This window comes from Opisthocomus hoazin, chromosome 8 (genome assembly GCF_030867145.1).
Source record: "Opisthocomus hoazin isolate bOpiHoa1 chromosome 8, bOpiHoa1.hap1, whole genome shotgun sequence".
Taxonomy (NCBI): domain Eukaryota; kingdom Metazoa; phylum Chordata; class Aves; order Opisthocomiformes; family Opisthocomidae; genus Opisthocomus; species Opisthocomus hoazin.
The window spans coordinates 20,485,320-20,506,369 of NC_134421.1; the positions used below are offsets into that span (position 1 = coordinate 20,485,320).

At 39.2% G+C, this 21,050-nt stretch overlaps 1 protein-coding gene across 12 annotated transcripts in view; it reads left to right on the plus strand.

Annotated features, from left to right (window-relative positions):
* Positions 1-21,050, plus strand: part of ANKS1B (ankyrin repeat and sterile alpha motif domain containing 1B) — a 457,460-nt gene that overhangs the window by 129,587 nt on the left and 306,823 nt on the right. For all 12 annotated transcript variants that reach the window (XM_075427661.1, XM_075427668.1, XM_075427657.1 and 9 more), the window contains one exon: positions 13,066-13,231. In XM_075427661.1, the coding sequence (XP_075283776.1) occupies positions 13,066-13,231 (166 nt within the window). The remainder of the gene's footprint in view (positions 1-13,065; positions 13,232-21,050) is intronic.

A 21,050-nucleotide genomic window follows, 5' to 3' on the forward strand; every position in this document is an offset into this window, starting at 1 on the left:
CAGAAAGCAAATGCTCTATTCACTTTGCAGAAGCAATAAACAGACCTGACCCATAAAATCTTACTATAGTAAATAGAAACAACAGAAATACTACTAATAACATAGGGAATAGTTGTGTTACTTTGGAAAAAGAAGGCAATAGCTTTTTTAAAAAACATGTTATAAATGTGTCTCTGTATAACCAGAACAGTCCACCAGGCATTTTGCAGTTTTTCAACATAAAGGTTATCAGTGTGAAGATGTTGAGGCATATTAATATATTGACAGTGTCAACTTGACTATCTTATGTTTGAAGACGCTATAGTTTTATAACATCCTAATTTTTGATTCATAACATTTTATACTGTGAAAAAGAGAGAAAATAAAGTCTTTAAGCAATGTTAAGTCCCATTTAATTCTGCCTAACTTTGAATTTAGCAAAACTGAGTCCATAACTCTCAGACAGTGTTTTAGCCTACCTATTTGTCTAAGTATTTAACACACACTAGCTTCATCCCTAATCAGCCTGTATGTTTAGCAGATACTTATGTTCTATATACACATAAAACTTTTTCAGTAAACTGTTGAATTCTGTTTGTATGTGGACAGGTGCCTAAATTCTGCCTGATTCAGATTGGTTTGATAGTTATTGTTTTTGCATTGTAATGAATAAATACTGACGGCAGAAAGTTCATTCAGAAACACATCTGGGTTCTTGTACTCCCTGTATCAATGAGAAAGTGTAGACATCTCTGAAGATGTTCGACTGATTGCTCTTTTACGTTGAACAGGAAGCCACTGGAAGCCAGCCAGCATGAGACATGAAGTAGAGGGATATGTTTGAATACATGCCTAGCTTTTGAGCTGAATTTGTGTACAAATTAAACACCAGGACACTTACAGAGGGTACAAAGCAGAAGGCCTTCCTTCACTCATTTCTGCCCACTTCCAAAGTGGACAGATTGAATGTGTCTTCTTTTGAATGTAATAATGTTCTATTATCAAGTGCATGAACAATTTTTGAGATGCTTCATAAGGATAGCTGTCTTAACATCTTTCTCCTAAGGAGAATTATTTCTCACCAGGACTGTATGACCAAAGAACTACAGGCACTATGGTCCTGAACTATAGTTTGAAATAAGAAATCACTGGGTTCTTTAAGAACATAGGAGACATGGATAACATTATATTGATGTTTGTCTACTAGTATCAGGCATATTTCTCCTGATGTAATGAAATAATTTATTTTACAGTGTTTAAATACTGATTCTAACTAACAGTATTAATTTACTTTCTCTCTGGTTGTCTCGTACAGTTAGGTTCAGTTTTCATACTGCTGAAATACCACACTTGCTATAGACAAAGTTTATTTGGTCCTATTTAATTAGATAGTAGTAACTGTTACAAACTTTGCAAACATCCTGGGACCTTTAAAGAATAATTTCAAAATGATGTTCTTCTGTTGATTTTGTATCTGGTTTTCTCTTCAGTTATGTACCGGATAAAGTTATGATTCACAACAAAGTTATTCATTTTTTATAATGGGACTTTCAATAACTTTAATATTTAGAAAAACATTTTCTTGTTCTTTCTGTTTTGCTATGGGAGCATGTGTAGGAGGGTTTTCTTTTAAGACGGTCTTGGCTTACACTACTGCAATAATAACTTTTATACCAAACATAATTACATTTTTATTTCTTCAGTATCATACTGGAAAACTTTTAAACATAGGAGATTCCCTTTCCTGAAATAGCAAATATTTATTTGTAGCTTCTATTAAATCTGTTGTGTATGGCATCAAGTAACTGGTTTCTATTGTGCAAATTTGTGGAAGTATTTACATGACTTCAGAACAAGATATATGGACAGATACAGAATATTTTCTAAAAATGCACAGATTATTTGTAAAAGATAATGGATTAACACACTTTGGTAAAGCTTTCTTTTCAAAGAAAATGTCTTCCATAGTGTCTCGTTTTAGTGATGTGATCTGCCCTCTGATCAAGTCAGCTTACAGTTCTAGGGTTCTTTTCTGCTTCATGTTAGTATTGAAAATTACTGTTCACACAGATGATGTGTTTTGCTTCCAGATCTACTTAGGTGTATTCAATTCCTCTCTCCCCTCCATAGCAGCCCATATATTTTTCATTTACTGGCACAGTAATTGTTAGAAATGAAGCTATAAAAAGTGAGAAAATTTCAGCCTGTCTGCTTAACATAGAGTAGTGTGTTAATTTTTTTCTGCATTTACTGTCTAGTAAATACTGACTTCAACAGAGTTTCTCAATATCTAACATTTTCTATGGTTTTGGCCCTCATAATATGAGGGATTATTTTTAGTTAATGTTCACGGCTTCTGTTGGAAACCTAAGATTGGTAGGTTGTAGTAGAGTAGGAGACAAAACTTGTTTAAGAACTGGACCAAGCCTATGGGTCTTTCAGGTGGGGAGAAGCAGCATTAATAGTTCACTACCATGTGGTCCAAAGTCAGAACTATGAATTCTCATTCACTCTTTCTGTGCATATTTCACACCTACTCTCATGCACATTCAAAAGCATTAAACCAAAGTGGAAAATATTTATTTTCCTTAAGAGCTTAAGGGAAAGTGATTTAACAGTGATTTTGGAAAAAAAATTTTGTGATGCTCAAAATGAATCTGTCAGTAGTTAGTCACATACTATTGGGATCCCTATAAATCAGGAGGTCTACCACTCTTTCTATAAAACTGTTACGATCCTTCTCTTACAAATAAGAAAGCCTTTTTTTTTTTTCTTTTTTTTTTTGTTCAGTGAAGAGGTCTGATTATGTAACACACTGGTATTGTGTAAAATGTCCCTTCGTAACCACCTTCAAACCTTTGGCCTGTTACCAAATGAAGTCCAGAGCCTGACAAAATATGTGTGTTTATCAGTCTCTGTGAAAGTGGAAAACTGTTTCTATCTTCTGCCCGCAGTAGATACCAGTGCAGCCTTCCTCCTGTTCTGTGTGTTTTGAACTTTGAAGCTGACACCCTTGAAACTGTGACACTCTTCTGAGCCTCTTCATTCACCCTGTGATAACTTCGGGCCCAAACTTCTCACTTTCCAATGAGTTATTTTATCTCTTACTAGAGAAAGTGTTGTATGAAAATAAATGTTTGTCTGGGCCCTCCTTCTTATGCGAAGTTCTGGCTATGAAATGACATCTGAATACTTTGACAAATTAGTCAAAGTATTAGACAATTAGTGGTTTTATTATCATACTTATTAATGGATAATATTCTATTCTTGATTTTTTCATCCTGATTTTTTTAATTTACCAAAATTTGCCCTGTGTACTGAGCTGACTGCTTTTTTGTGTGTGTGCGTTTATAACCTAGAGTGTAAGTAACTTGCACAGAAGTATTGTTTCCATGGAGCTAAGGTTTCAACTCATTTTATCTTTTTAATATAATATATAATATATAGTATTTTAAATAGGCATTTTCCTATAGATTGATATTCAAAGACGACATGTTTTTTTGTTTAACATTGTTCATGAAAACAGTGGAAAAAATGGGCGGATATTTAACCTGGAAATTACTTTCTAGTATGTAATCGCATTTTGTTCAGCTGAACTAGGAATCATTTATTAAAACAGTTATTGTAGTACGCTATATTGCCACACACAACCATTAGCATTTGCATAAACTAGATTATGTAGACTTGCAGTATATTCTTTGTCACAGTGAGTTATTTATTAGAGGAAGCATCTGCTCTTTTTCACGGCCTGAATGTTGTATGCATGGGAAAGCATGTAACATGACTACAACAATCTAACTTCGTTTGAGATTCTGAATATCTGCCAGAAAGAATTATGACAACTCTGCATAAAATATAGTGATATGTTCCTGCTGCTGAGGTTAACACTGCATTCATTATGCTCACAATTTACCCATATTTTCAGGCATTTATAGTTTAGGTTACGTTAGTGAGTTTTGTATTGTAAAGCTTTATAGGAAACTAGCTTTCAGGGAATGACATCTGTAGAGTTTTCGTAGGAAATTTTAGATTCTAAAGAAGATATGTGAAAACATGCAGTTGAAAAGGAGAGGATAAACCTACATTTTGGGTGCTATGTAAATAATGCTAATTTTTTTCCTCAAACACAAAGGTTGAAAAGCAGATCTAACTTTTTTGAATGGTTTCTGAAAAATTGCACATCTTTACATTTCTAACAATATAAATATACAGGACAACAAATCTAGCACGTTTTTTAAAATGAACATTTTTCTCAACTCTGTGGAAGGCTTACTGAAACTTACTTACAAAGGTTGTTTCAGGTCCTGGAGGGAAAGAATTATTTCAGATAGCTCTGTACGTGTATTTTTCTACAACAGCAAACCCACTGTTTCAGATGCTTGGTGAGAGGGTAAAAGAGAATACCCTTTTAAAAGTCTGTATTATAAATACTTTGTGCAGACCAGAATAGATCCCCCAGTGTCATTAATCTTAAATGAGATTATTGGGGATTTTTCCAGATTCTGTAATATATCATGAAGTTAACCTTATTATCTGTTGTATGACAAATTACATATTCAAGTGTTTCTAGCTGTCATAACAATGAACATTTATCATAGTTTGACTCATGAAAAATGGTTCTAATTACATGATACTACAAAAATTACTTTGGTTAAGTTATTAGTAATAGATAAAAGTGTTTTTACTAGCTGTAAAATTATAGTAATAGTCCTGATTTCTTTCAGTGGAGAGGCAGTCAAAATAAATATTTCACCATCTCAATTGTGGTTTTTGGGTTATGATGACATAGGAAATACTTTCAATTGTTTTTGCTCAGTACGTTATTGTGACAAACTCACAATACCCTTCAGGCTCAGGCATTCTCCCCATCGCCCTACTGCATGTCAAAAAACTATCCTAATTATCTTTTTAGTCATTGGTCAGGACTCTTTCTTGCTTGAATGCTTGATTCCTCTCAGCAGCCTTTGGTTACTAATCATGAATATTTCGGTGTGAAGTGTCCCAATCCAACAATGCTATATATCAGTCAGTTTACAAACATCAAGAAGTATGTTTCATTCAAACACATTCAGACTAGAGATAAGGAAGAGATTTTTTACTATGAGGGTGGTGAAACACTGGAATAGGTGGCCCAGAGAGGTGGTAGATGCCCTGTCCCTGGAAACATTCAAGGTCAGGTTGGAGGATGGGGCTCTCGGCAACCTGATCTGGTTGAAAATATCCTTGCTCATTGCAGGGGGGTTGGACTGATGACCTCTAAAGTTCCCTTCCAACCCAAACTATCCTATGATTCTATGGTTCTGTAAATGAAACGGGATAAATGCAGTAGTCATTGCTCATTCTCATGCTAATCATCAGCTTTGGCTTGACAGAGCGTTTAGGATCAATAACTCTCCAAAGTTTTCTTAGCAGAAGTATCATAGTACTTTCCTAAAGAACAGCCAGGCAGAATTTATCCAACTAAGATGGAAGGAGAGCCACTTGGATTCTTCATGCTGGCCCTCTGACATGCAGCAAGCCAGAGAAGATACAATGGATTGGAGGAAAGCCAATGTCATTCCAGTCTTCAAAAAGGGCGAGAAGGAGGACCCAGGGAACAACAGGCCAGTGGGCCTCACCTCCGTCCCTGGAAAGGTGATGGAGCAGATCAATCTGGATGTCATCATTAAGCAAATGGAGGAAAAGAAGGTTGACAGGAGCGGTCAACATGGATTCACCAAGGGAAAATCATGCTTGACCAATCTGATAGCTTTCTGTGATGGCATGGCTGGCTGGGTAGATGCGGGGAGAGCCGTGCATATTGTCTACCTCGACTTCAGCAAAGCTTTTGACACTGTCCCCCGTAACATCCTCCTAGGGAAGCTCAGGAAGCGTGGGCTAGACGAGTGGACAATGAGGTGGCTTGAGAACTGGCTGAACGGCAGAACTCAGAGGGTTGTCATCAGCAGTGCAGAGTCTAGTTGGAGGCCTGTAGCTAGTGGTGTTCCCCAGGAGTCAGCACTCAGCCCAGTCTTGTTCAATTTCTTCATCAATGGCCTGAATGAAGCGACACAGTGCACCCTCAGCAAGTTTGCTGATGACACCAAACTGGGAGGACTGGCTGATACACCAGCAGGCTGTGCTGCCATCCAGCGAGACCTGGACAGGCTGGAGAGTTGGGCACAGAGGAACCTGATCAAGTGCAGGGTCCTGCACCTGGGCAGCAACAGCCCAATGCACCAGTACAGGTTAGGGGTTGACCTGCTGGAGAGCAGCTCTGCGGAGAGGGACTTGGGAGTGCTGGTGGATGACAAGCTGACCTGAGCCAGCAGTGTGCCCTGGTTTCCAGGAAGGCCAATGGTACCCTGGGGTGCATTAAGAAGAGTGAGGCCAGTAGGTCAAGGGGGGTTCTCCTCCCTCTCTACTGTGCCCTAGTGATACCCCATCTGGAGTACCGCATCCAGTTCTGGGCTCCCCAGTTCAAGAAAAATGAGGAGCTACTGGAGAGAGTCCATCGGAGGGCTATGAGGATGATGAGGAGACTGGAGCATCTCTCCTGTGAGGAAAGGCTGAGGGACCTGGGCTTGTTTAGCCTGAAGAAGAGAAAGCTGAGATGGGGATCTTATAAATGCTTGTAAATATCTTAAGGGTGGGTATCAGGAAGGTGGGGCCAGACTCTTTTCAGTGGTGCCCAGCAACAGGACAAGGGGAAACGGGCACAAACTGCAGCATAAGAAGTTCCGTCTGAGCTTGAGAGACAACTTCTTTACTGTGAGGGTGGTGGAGCACTGGAACAGGCTGCCCAGAGGGGCTGTGCAGTCTCCTTCTCTGGAGATATTCAAGACCCACCTGGACGAGGTCCCGTGCAGCGTGCTCTAGGTGACCCTGCTTTGGCAGGGGATTTTGGACTAGGTGATCCACAGAGGTCCCTTCCAACCCCTACCATTCTGTGATACCCTGGTGGATCTGAAGGAGTGTATCAGAATTTAATAGCATTTCTTCATTATCTATATAAATGACAAATATTTTCTAAAGACGGCACGTATATTTTATTGTTCCTTTCTATATTTGTGCAATTATTTCTTCTTTAAGGTTTATTATTCAGATGAAAGGAAACCCTGGGTATCTTACTCTTCTTCTTTTGGTATGTCTGTGGATAATCTATAATTATAGCCATAAAGTTTGCTTTAAAAGTCTGAATTATCAGAAAATTGGATTTAAGACCATTGAAACTGCCCACCTAGTCATTCTTTTTCTAAACCAGTGTCCTTAACTTATGTTTTCAAGTATAAATATATGTAGGGGCGTTCTTGCTCCCCATACTTTCTACGCAAGTGCCTTAGGGCTGAAATAAATATTTCTTCTAACCTTTGTGATTCTTACTAGATATCTTACATAAATTGTGAACACAGTTAGTGTTTGATTGCAAAGAAGTTTTTTATCAAAAGAAGTACTTAAGCAAATCCAGGTCTAGTATTTTTCAATTAACAGGGTACAGTGTGGCCTTCGACTGTGGGTAGCCTAGACTCCAGGAGGTCATAGACTTTGTAAGTTATAAATAAGTTAATAATTGTATGGTGAGACACAGCACACCTACATGAATTACCACTGTGATGAATGGGATGTAACAGTGCATCTTTAAAGAGCAGTTTTTCTGCTGTTGCTCATCTGGCAGTCATGTCTGACTCTGTGTTGTCCCGTGTTCCAGGGAAGTAATAAAACTTCAACTGACCTGATTTCAGTAGGAAAGGAGATGGACGATATGAAAAATTTTCAGTTATATACAAATTATATAATCTTGTAGAATGTCAGTTCAGATTAGATGCCTACTGAGCCTCTATTACTTTATTCTTAGGTCGTACAAACACAAATTTGTGTCTACTGTTTGTATCTCAGTCCTTGAGGCATACGTAATTCAGACTGATTCGTATAAGAAATGCAAGAGTATCTAGAAGGCAAAAGTAAGAGTAGCTAGAAGCTTGGCAGAAACATGGGAAAAAGACCTAACTCAACATTTTGTATTTTTTGAAGTTTTACTCATGTTATGGAATATTGTTTTGCACTTGTGTATAACTATTTGCATTTGGCATATAGATATTTTAGAAGCAAATTCATTCCCACTGATCAACAATCACATCCTCCCCCCTCTCCTGCCCTCCCCTCCCCCCCAACTCCTTTCTATTTTCTAGTCCTGTTTAGGTTTCAGATTCCGTATGATGGGTATTATACCATCAAGCATATGCTCAGAAGAGACCCAGCTGGCTGGAGGCCATGGTGTGTCCCTGGCATGTGCTCTGCAACTTCAATCTCACGTTGCTGTTTCTTTCTACCAGGCAAAAATCTAATTTATATTTTATCGGTATGGGCAACTGTTCTCTAATGCTTTCCCAGTAACTCAGTCTTACTCTTCTCTTTTTTTGTCACTTTTATTGTGTATGTATTTTTATCCTACCCACAAAAATACTTATTCTAATGCCCTGGCAGCCCAGCACATTACTTTTGTGAAGTTTTAATTTCAAATAAGAAATAATCCTGTCTTGATAATGGTGGTCAGTCACATGTGTCACCTTCAACTTTTTGGAATAGTTTACAGAAATTCGAGACTTAATAATCTATAATTTAAAAAAAAAAGTAAACTCAGACTATTTTGATTTCAGGACTAAAGATTATTTAACGGTAATGGATGAGTATTTCTTTAGAAGGTTCTATTATGTAGATGAAAATATCTAGGACACGTAGGATTACTGTAGAGTTACTGCTCATTGCAGTGGGTGAGGTGAGACAACAGAACTGGTATTATTGAGAAGAATGCTGAAGAGCTTTTAATTTTAGAAAAAAACAGAATCATATTGCTTGATGCCTGATACTTGAACACAATCTTATGTTATCTGCTAACATCTAACTAGAATTAGTTTAGACCTTCAAAATTTCTAGAATATGCTCAGTGCCTTCAAAATGGAGAATACATTACAACAACCAGAAGACTTTACATTGCTTTTCTCCAGCAATGAGAAGTTTTTCTTTTTTTGTTACGTATTCACTTTTTAATTAAGGTTTATTATCTTCACTTAATCAGTTGATAGAATTCCAGACTTTTAAAAGTATTAACAATTATTTTTTGACTCTTAAGTTCTGCTTGGCATACTATTACCATATTTGCTTTATTAGGGAGAGATTTAGGAAGAATTTACTTGTCAGTAATTTACATTCCAACTATTTTCTCAGTAGCCCCATCATTTTAATTTATTCTTCTCTGACATTTATGTTCTTGCAATGTTAATTAAAGAATGTTGAATAACATTCAGAAAATCAAATTGAATGTTAAGAGCAATTAATAAAGGTATAGAAAAGTGAAATCACAAGGAGAAGATAAGTAAAGAACAACCATTCGTTGCCTTCAAAAGTACAAGAATTAGGGTTGTCAAACTTGGTGAGATAGCTAAAACCAAAATGGGATGCATGTAAACTGTAAGAAGTGACATGTGCTCTAAAGGCAACTTGAGAAAGTAATTTTAGAAAGTTTGATTGGTGCATATGCAAAACAAAGTCAGCACCTTTTGATTATGAAGTGTGGGACCCTCAAAGGCTTGTAGGAGGAGAATCACAGAATGGTAGGCGTTGGAAGGGACCTCTGTGGGTCATCTAGTCCAACCCTCCTGCCGCAGCAGGGTCACCTAGAGCAGGCTGCACAGGACCTTGTCCAGGCTGGTCTTGAATATCTCCAGAGAAGGAGACTCCACAACCTCCCTGGGCAGCCTGTTCCAGGGCTCCGTCACCCTCAGAGGGAAGAAGTAGAGAAGTACTACTCCATGCTTGTTCTGGTCTTGTGCCGGTCTCACTGTTCTCTAAGTCAGCACTGTTGGCTGGCTTTGTAGACAGAATATTGGGTGACCTAGACATAATGTGTGATCCGATGTCTGTTCTTATGTTTCAATATCAATTTTTAATGCATTTTTAATGTGGTTGAATTTAGGAGCTGAGCAGGGTTTCACTTTGGTGTTTGATGACAATTTTAAGGCTGTGGTATTTCTTCATGGGCTTCTCTAGGCAGATTTACTATTACTTGGATTTTGCCATTCTGACTTACTCATAGAAACTTGCATGTACAAGAACTGAAGTCTGCAGGTTTAGTCATTGTTTTGGTAAAAAAAAAATTGCCTCTGTCTTTTTACACCAGACTTAACTGAACAAGGTAGAAACTCCTTTTTTTCAAGGTAGGAAGGAATCTTCCCCTTGTCCTGCAAGTTGCACTTCAGCTGCTTCGATGCCTCCACATTACACAGTGCAGTCTACGGAGAAATATTTTCTATATTTATTGTGATAAAAAGGCAGGAATAGAATACAGAGTTAACAGTGATGTTATTTATAAAGTAGAAGATTTTCAAAGTATTCTTTAATTTAAACCTAAGGTTTCAACTCACGCAAAATTTATTCCAGTAATAAAACAGTGTATTTGTCAACTTCTTGATTTCAGTTGTACTCTTCCTAGTATTCGTACTTCGTTTTATGCAAGTGTTATTTGCAGGATTTAGGGAAAGTAGCTTTTTTTTTTTTTTACAGGATGTGGACTACAGAAATATTTTTCTATTGGCTTCATTTAAGGAATGAAGGAATTCATTTAACTTTTTTAAGTTTGAAAACCTGTATTTGGAGCTGCAGTAAGCCCACTTACAAAGTTTTCCAATTCCTTGTTATGTCTTTAGAGTCCACTAGCTGAAACTAGTTACTGTTAGTTTATAATCCGTAAGATTGCTAATGCAGAGAGCTCATGCTCTGACTAAACATAAACAGGAAAGGGTAAAAGAAGTAGAGACACAATCACATTCCATGTTTTTTGAACACTGGCCACTAATCTTGTATTGTTTGCTAGTACATACTCATTTTTTGTTATAAATGCTTGTTAGTATTCTGTTTATTTTATTTTGTATGCTTTTTTTTCACAGAATCACAGAATCACAGAATAGTAGGGGTTGGAAGGGACCTCTGTGGGTCATCTAGTCCAAACCCCCTGCCGAAGCAGGGTCACCTACAGCAGGCCGCACAGGACCCCATCCAGGCGGGTCTTGAATATCTCCAGAGAAGGAGACTCCACAACCTCCCTGGGCAGCCTGTTCCAGTGCTCCGTCACCCTCAGAGGGAAGAAGTTCCTCCTCATGTTCAGACGGAACTTCCTGTGCCTCAGTTTGTGCCCATTGCCCCTTGTCCTGTCACTGGGCACCACTGAAAAGAGTTTGGCCCCATCCTCCTGACACCCACCCTTCAGATATTTGTAGGCATTTATAAGGTCCCCTCGCAGCCTTCTCTTCTTCAGGCTGAACAAGCCCAGTTCCCTCAACCTCTCCTCGTAGGGGAGATACTCCAGTCCCCTCACCATCCTTGTAGCCCTCCGCTGGACTCTCTCCAGTAGCTCTTCATCTTTCTTGAACTGGGGAGCCCAGAACTGGACACAGTACTCCAGATGAGGCCTCACCAGGGCAGTGTAGAGGGGAAGGAGAACCTCCCTCATCCTGCTGGCCACACTCTTCTTGATGCACCCCAGGATCCCATTGGCTTTCTTGGCAGCCAGGGCACACTGCTGGCTCATGGTTAACCTGTCGTCCACCAGGACACCCAGGTCCCTCTCCGCAGAGCTGCTCTCCAGCAGGTCCACCCCAAGCCTGTACTGGTGCATGAGGTTGTTCCTCCCCAGGTGCAGGACCCTGCACTTGCCCTTGTTGAACCTCATCAGGTTCCTCTCTGCCCAGCTTTCCAGCCTATCCAGGTCACGCTGAATGGCAGCACAGCCTTCTGGTGTATCTACCACACCTCCCAGTTTGGTGTCATCAGCAAACTTGCTGAGGGTACATTCTAACTCTTCATCCAGGTCGTTGATGAAGAAGTTACAGTAGTAGTTTAACCTAGGATTTAAAAATTGATTCTACTGAAGTCATCAAGTAGAATTTTGAAGTGGACCTCCTGTTGCTGCCATCTCAACCCTGTCCTTTGAGAGACCTTGAGTTATTACCAGATTGTGAACTGTCATGAAAATCTGGTCACAACACAATGAGCAGGAAAAACTGCAAAAACTTTGGTAGTGTAATGATCCGCTAACAGCATATTTACCTAAAAAAGAGACTGTTATCTACAGGCGTGGTTTACCTTAGGTAATAAGAGTTCTTCTTGTTGAAATTTTTATTCTACGTCCTGTTATAGTCATCACATTCTTCAGTCATTTTCTGAGTAGTGCTGTGATAATACCTATCTTTCACAGTGCTTTCTGGCCCTTTGTATTTCATTGTATCATACTTGATTTATGTACAGTGCTTGACTTTCCCAGGCATCCATATGTCCAATGTAAGAAAGATGTGGAAATATATCATTGCCCATGCAATTGCTTTCTGCTGGGATTAAAAAAAAATAAATCACAAGTCAAGGAACTCTGGTAAAACTGTATGGTGTCTTCTTATTCATGGTCTAAAGCAGCGACAATCTGCTTGATTGGACACTTTAATATACCAGCAAAACTTCTAATTCCTTTTTTCCCCTCCCTCAATATTTGCTAACGATAGGAATTCACTGTATGTATCGCTGTTAAGGGACCTCGTGCCATTATTGCTGTTCACTCAAATACAGAGCAGTAATTCATCTTCATTCACAACCTGGGATTCTGCCATCAAAATGTAGATGGCGTATCTTTAGCTTTCTTATATATAATGTAAACATATTGTAAAACCATCCCCAAAGAGAAAGTGATTGCAATGGTTAATGTAATTGTGGCTTTCATGAGATATAATTTAAAAAATTGAACAAGAGACATGCCCTGAATTAGAACCTAGCAATGGCGAGACCAGTTGTGTTGGAGCTTTTGCTAAATACAAAGTTTGATGAATAAAGACATTTCTGTAACTAAACAAGAACTATATTACACAAAAAATGTTAAAGAAACAAGAAATGTTGTCTTCTAGCGTGCAAGCATTTCTTCCAGTCTGTTACAATTTGGATTTCAGCAGAATGTGGTATTTAATTTGCTGAATTTTAAATCCTGCTAGCCAGAGTTATTGAACCTGGTTCTTTTCCTGTGTCATCTGAGAAATATCTCTCTTACCCACTTAAATTTTTGCATTTCAGGAATCTTATTCAAAGAAGAGAGGTTATGCATTGGAAGCAATACCATCTGTACCTCTGGATGCAGTTCCTTCAGAAAATGACAGCAGTCTTTCTGATTCGATAGACATAGCAGTGACCAAAAAACCTTGTTCCCTAGAGATAGCAAGAGTTCCTTCCTCAAGACCAGGTAAATCACCAAATAATCCTATACATAGTCTTTGGTGTAAGTGTAATGTTATAGAAGGTATAGAATTATATATAGAAGGTATAGGTTCATATTTTTAAGAATACAGTACTCTACTTATCGCAGCATGATTATAGTGTTCCGTTAGCTACCGTAAGAGCTTAATATCACAATAAAGATTAATAGCAAAATGCTGTAGAAGGGAAAACAAAGCAGATGTTTAAATAATTTCCTAGATAAATATGATAAGAATGAAAAAAGCAAAATTATAAATCAAATTTCTTAAAGCCCAGCTTTTTGCAGTAATCTATTTACCACCCTGTTTCTGTTGTTTAATGAAGTCCTTAGCAACATTATACAACTAATTCAAAATTTAAAGTACTCTCTATTTTCATGTTGCATAAAGGGAGAGCTGCTCCATTTTTGAAAATGAAACAGTGAATGAGAATTGATAGGAATATTAAATGACAGTTTGTCAGACTACTGTTTGTGTTATACAGTTTTGAACAGCATGAGTTACAATAGTTAAAAAAACAACAGAATTATGCTGAATCAAATGAATGATATTATCTACAAGGACTCTGTTTTTGTTCTCCAAAATTATATGTTCTCTTGCATTACCCTTGTTTGAACTTCATTAGTCACCACCTGGTACAGGCATTTCAGAATATAATCATTTCATGATAAGTAATAAGACTAAGAGTCTGCTCTGACAGTTCTCAGCAGCACAGATGTATTTGAAATGGACAACTGACTTTTTGACCTGTGCTATCTTGATTATGAATCATGATCTGTGAATTATACAAGAATGACAGAAGAGTGTTGACTAATATCGTGTTATCTATCTAGTCTGTGTAAGGGGAAGCACCTTCTTGATTTCACAGCTGAACTAGTATTGAAGAATGCCACAGCTATATCAAACATCATGTATAAGGGCTAGATATCGAGGTACAGCTTTGGAGTCTGCAAGGTGAGGTGGAGTGGATTATAATTCCCACCTCTCCATAGAATTTGAGCTAAAGAAGACTTGAGGGAACCTGCATTATGAAGAGTGATCTAAGAGGTGGCACAAAATAGGATAGCATCTTTATTGCATAGTTGAACAGAGTGAACCAGAATCGGACTCGAACATCAGCATGTCTACTTGTGTAACTTAAGGTGTACGTTCTTGATGATAACCTAAAAAATTAGAAAACTGTGCAGCACAATATCAAAGAATCGTAGGGGTTGGAAGGGACCTCTGTGGATCATCCGGAGTGATCTGTGCATCAGTCCAAAATCCCCTGCCAAAGCAGGGTCACCTAGAGCACGCTGCACGGGACCTCGTCCAGGTGGGTCTTGAATATCTCCAGAGAAGGAGACTGCACAGCCCCTCTGGGCAGCCTGTTCCAGTGCTCCACCACCCTCACAGTAAAGAAGTTGTCCCTCAAGCTCAGACGGAACTTCTTATGCTGCAGTTTGTGCCCGTTTCCCCTTGTCCTGTTGCTGGGCACCACTGAAAAGAGTCTGGCCCCACCTTCCTGATACCCACCCTTAAGATATTTACAAGCATTTATAAGATCCCCATCTCAGCTTTCTCTTCTTCAGGCTAAACAAGCCCAGGTCCCTCAGCCTTTCCTCACAGGAGAGATGCTCCAGTCTCCTCATCATCCTCATAGCCCTCCGATGGACTCTCTCCAGTAGCTCCTCATTTTTCTTGAACTGGGGAGCCCAGAACTGGATGCGGTACTCCAGATGGGGTATCACTAGGGCACAGTAGAGAGGGAGGAGAACCCCCCTTGACCTACTGGCCTCACTCTTCTTAATGCACCCCAGGGTACCATTGGCCTTCCTGGAAACCAGGGCACACTGCTGGCTCAGGTCAGCTTGTCATCCACCAGCACTCCCAAGTCCCTCTCCGCAGAGCTGCTCTCCAGCAGGTCAACCCCTAACCTGTACTGGTGCATTGGGCTGTTGCTGCCCAGGTGCAGGACCCTGCACTTGATCAGGTTCCTCTGTGCCCAACTCTCCAGCCTGTCCAGGTCTCGCTGGATGGCAGCACAGCCTGCTGGTGTATCAGCCAGTCCTCCCAGTTTGGTGTCATCAGCAAACTTGCTGAGGGTGCACTGTGTCGCTTCATTCAGGCCATTGATGAAGAAAATGAACAAGACTGGGCTGAGTGCTGACTCCTGGGGAACACCACTAGCTACAGGCCTCCAACTAGACTCTGCACTGCTGATGACAACCCTCTGAGTTCTGCCGTTCAGCCAGTTCTCAAGCCACCTCATTGTCCACTCGTCTAGCCCACGCTTCCTGAGCTTCCCTAGGAGGATGTTACGGGGGACAGTGTCAAAAGCTTTGCTGAAGTCGAGGTAGACAACATGCACGGCTCTCCCCGCATCTACCCAGCCAGCCATGCCATCACAGAAAGCTATCAGATTGGTCAAGCATGATTTTCCCTTGGTGAATCCATGTTGACCGCTCCTGTCAACCTTCTTTTCCTCCATTTGCTTAATGATGACATCCAGATTGATCTGCTCCATCACCTTTCCAGGGACGGAGGTGAGGCCCACTGGCCTGTTGTTCCCTGGGTCCTCCTTCTCGCCCTTTTTGAAGACTGGAATGACATTGGCTTTCCTCCAGTGTTCAAGCACGTCTCCTGTCCTCCATGACCTTTGAAATATGATGGAGAGAGGCTCAGCAATGATGTCTGCCAGTACTCATGGGTGCATCCCATTGGGGCACATGGATTTGTTGGTGTCCAGTTTGCTTAAATGATCTCTCACACAATCCTCCTCAACCAAGGGAAGGTCTTGCTTTTGCCAGACTTCCTCTCTTACCCTCAGGATCTGGGATTCCTGAGGACTGGCCTTAGCAGTGGAGACTGAGGCAACGAAGGCATTCAGTAACTCCGCCTTCTCTGTATCATCTGTCACCAGGACAGCCACCTCATTCAGCAGCGGGCCCACATTTTCGCTAGTCTTCCATTTGCTGCTAATATACTTGAAGGAGCCCTTCTTGTTGTCTTTTACATCCCTTGACTGATTTAATTGTGGGTGGGCCTTAGCCTTGCTTGTTGCTTCCCTGCATGCTCTGACGATGTTGCTATATTCCTTCCAAGTGGCCTGTCCCTTCTCCTACATTCTGTAGACCTTTGTCTTCCATCTGAGTTCCACTAGAAGCTCATTCATGCAGGTCTCCTGCCTCCTTTACTAGGTTTCTTACTCAGGGGATGCAGTGATCCTGAGCATGGAGGAAGTGGTGCTTAAATAGTGACCAGCTCTCTTAGACCCCCCTACCTTCTAGAGCCCTGACCCTCGGGATTCCTCCAACCCAATATTATGGTTTTTCATTTAGTAAACGAAGAAAATGCCAAATTATTCTTGTTTTTCAGACTTCTACTTCATTAATCACCATAAACATACTTATTGCAATGGGAAGACTGCCATACCCCTACCCCATAAATTGGTCAGGGGAGTTCATTATCTGCCTCTGTAGTAATGGGGCTCAACTACAAAGCTTTTCATTATAATTAGTATTAAAAAAAAAATCACCTTTTCGCTAGTTAAAGTACCAGGCTTTGGGAGTGTGCTGTCTGCTGAACATAGGGATTTTTCTTAGGCATAGTAAGTCCATTAAGATCGGTATGAAAAACAGATCCTAAAAAGAACATTTTTATGTCTTAATCTGGAAATATGTTTTGCATGTGGTTAAATATGGTGTGTACTGGGGTCCCAGAGAATACCCAAGGAAGCTGTAGGATATTCATGAGGGCACCCATCATCTTTATAAGATCTAACAAGATCAGTGAGTTGACAATACGAATGTACTGTAATTCCTTCTGTCTTAGTTCTCCGTATACCACTATGATCTTTTCCTTGGCATTTTATTGGGAAGAACATTTGGCTGTATAGATAAGCAGATTGCAAGATGTAATTTTATTTTAAACTATAAATGTAGTAAGCTAACTCACCTGGCTTATAAGCCGTATCTGTAATCACACTGGCTGTTATATTACGATTGGCCCAAATAAAATCAACCATGTCACTCACAGTTATAAGGTACTTCACACTGTGAAATTATATGGGAATGTCAGCCTGCCACTTCAGTTCATATAGATTTATTTCTTGTATATGTTATATATGATTACAGAGATGACTCATTTAAAACAAATATATAATTTGCATGCCTTTTTTCCTGAATTTCCCTGGTATTGTAGCACTGAGACATGCTGACTTTGTGAATACTATTTCAAATTGCTGTACCATGTCATGTGTAGTGTTCATTTCAGAGCATGAGGCAGCACTTTGAACATAAAATTCCATCTGTCAGTCTCCTTTCCTTAGGTGGTAGGACACTCTGATCAGCTTTTCCCACTGTCTGGGGCATTACTACCTCTTGGCAGTAGAAGTGAGACTGCACTCAGTGACTGAAACTTCTCCTTTCCTGTATGGAGAGGAAAGGTCATTCTGTCTCTCCTTTCAGTCTATAGAGCTGCATGTTGTAACTTACCTAGCCTGCCAGTAAACTCCGAACAGGTTGAGAATAGTCAACTTGCCAGTCATCATTCTCTGATCTACTGGGGAAAAAATCAGGCTGCTCTGCAGTTCCCCCTATCATTTTTAATTTCCTGAATCTTATTCTTGAACTGGTAGGGAGCAGCAGAGGATGAGAACTCCATGCACCAAATGGTAAAGGACTGTTAGATAAGAGAGAGAAAAACTTAACAGAAATGAAATAAAAATAGTTATAAAGTTTGTTACTTCTTTTTCTGAATTCCTACATTGTGGGAGTTTTGTGTCTATTTGCAAGGAATTAGGTTTGTAGAGGAAGAAGAACAGTTTCATTATTGGTTTCTGCTGGCAGTTATAACAATTGCTTCTAATTAGGACTGATCTAACAGTAAAAAAGACTGCATGTGTGTCTGAGTTCAAGTCAAGCTGGTCTTTGTTTCTGCAGCAGATTGATAGGACAAGGTTGGCAGAGTGTGTTACCATCTCTGTCTCAGTATCTCTGCTTTTAGACTAACAGTTAAGACTTGATAGGAATATTCTGAAATACTGCATTCTTTGAGACAAAGTTTTCTGGTAAGTAAAATATAATTTTGGATTTAAAATTTCATAAATGAATCTCATAAAATTTCATAATTAATTGATTCATGAATCAATCTTACTAATCTTTCTTGGGCTATTCCAGAAGAGTATCCTCATTTATTAAACTAGATACTTCTGCTAGTTATTTTAATTTTTAGGCTACCCTTCTATTAAAAAAAGAAATCACAGGACATATTTGACCTTGAAAAATAACCGTAAAATTTTATTAGTTCATAAAGTGTGCATTAGTATTGCTCTTTTTATCTTATGGATGTAATTAAATTTTGTGAACTGTAGCAACGGATCATCTCGGAAAAGGTGTAAACCTAATAAATGGCTAAAGCTCAAAGCACTGGATAATTCTAATGCTGAAGTAGGCATAGCCAAGTATCTTCATGCAGTTAGTGTGGTTTTGATCAGTTATCTAGTGTCTAGAATACTGATAGCAGAATTTTAGGTGGAGCACTACGCTGCATTTGGTCATGTGCTGTTGAAGACCCTTACAGACTTAACTTGCATTCTTGATAGCTTGGACATTTTGCACCATAGTCCATCCTGGCACCTCATAATGTCATACACTTAATTTAGTAGAAATATTGAATGAAATCTGAGCCACATTACAGAAGAAATGTTAAAAAAAATATTTTTTTTTATTGGAGGTAAGTGTGTGTCCATACCCTATAGGGAGATGATATCTCTTTCAGTCTGCCTCTATAGTTTCTACTGCAGAAACTCCCTAAGAGTGAGACCAGGTGGCAGTCTACATGCTAAGTTTTTAATAATAGTGAATGATGGCCAGTACTACTTAAAGTATTTTTAGGTCTGATTGAATATCATTAGGAATTAGAGAGGACTTTTCAAACTCTGTTTTTTGAAAATAACTTGGTGAAAACAAAAATCCTCCTTTGGGAAAGTTGATCTGTGCATGCAGATTAATGAAGGTTTTAATACAGCGCCTCAAGAACAGGAAGAGACATTGCTGTCCATAAACTGCATGAAAATGATCCATGGATAAGGGAGTTCCAGTTCAAGGACCTATTTTTTCCAGTTATATTCCTTTACTGTGGCAGCAGGTCAAGGAGACCTTAGTGAGCCATTTTCAACTCTGGAAATGGCTCAGCTGTAGCAATGCAGAACACAGTGTGGCCTGCAAAATCCAGCTGAGAAACAAGGTAAATACTTAGGGATTTCACTTATGCTGAGCTCTCAGCCACCACAGAGCCAGCAATTCCCATATTAGCAATTTCAGATAGCTCTGGTACAACTAGTCTACCCAGTTACATCTAAAATGGCTTCTGTCAAGGGGATAAGAATGACCTTAGATATGTGATGTGTTGACACCAGCCTATAGCAGGAAAACACAAGACAAGGAGTCAAAACACAAAGGAAGAGATGTCTTAGCAACTATTCTGGTCACCTACCCAGCTAAATTTACTTTGGAGAAATCTTACTGTTGTCAGTCATTATTTTTTTTTGTTATTTAGAAAAAATACTTAATTTGCACTTAAATGCTAGTAACTTGTAGGGAGGACCATACAAGATAATAAATCTGTAATTAACGATACCTTTTTCTTATAGCCTCATAATTGCAGCAGGGAAACTAACAAAAAATGCTTGTCATTGAATTATTACAACATATCAAATTGTCCCCAAGCTTGCCTATCTACTGTAACATTAGGGTTTTTTTTGCTTTTTCAGTCTGGCATTCCTCTTCTGTCATTACAGTGAAAATAAAGCTGAAAAATAGTAGCCAGTGCTTCAGCTCACCTCTGCTTGCATTCTTGTGTCTGCTGTATAACAGTGTGTCAGCAGCCTCATACAGATACCTAGGAGACAATTTTTTAGAAACCTGAATTGAAAAATAGCGTAGCTGTGATAACATTTTTTATCAAAATTAATATATGAATCTTCCACATATCATAAAATCTTCTAAAATCATTAAATACTTGGCTTGGTAAGTAAAGTGCTATTTATCAGGTCATCAGTTTCTGATTGACTTCAGCAACAAATTTTCACGGCAATTATCCTGAATATTTGGACATTTAATTCTCCAGATTGAGAATAAGATAGCAAATTCTTGTTTAATGAATGTATACCTTCGCTTTTGTGCAGTTACTTTCTAGTTATAAGCAAGCCAGCGCAAAGTGGCCACAAGAAGGAACCATCACACTGCTAGATATACAAAATTGCCTGGAGGAATAGAAATTCAAGAGACTAGCCTTAGTCACCCGTGCTTCATCATTTTGAAACTATAATTGATCTGAACGATCATGCACTAACCTTTTTGAAGTTTGTGCACCCAAATTTATTCAAATAGAAGCACTGCCAGTAGAGCTGTTTTTCATTTAAGCACGTTTTTTAAACCAGAAATAGCAGGATATAGTGCACTTAAACACACAACCTACAGTCTATCAGGATTAAATAGTTGGAGTGATCAAGATAGATCATCTTAGCTGTATAGAGAGAACAACATAATAAAGGAAGGAGTCTTTTATCAAACAGAATAACTGCAATATGTAGCAGTTGATCTGGAACAGTCTGAAAATAGCCAGAGCCTATGAAATTTGGCCAGATTTGACACTGATGTTTCTAAAGCAACTGATTGTCCATGAAAGCTTTTGGTATTGTGGTGCATATTCAAAGTCATTAGTACCTACCCAACATGAGTCCTGAATTTTCTAAATACTAAGTCTCAGGCCTGACGTGTCAAGGAGCAGCAAGGACCAGGTGTTCCTTCAAGGAAGGGGAGG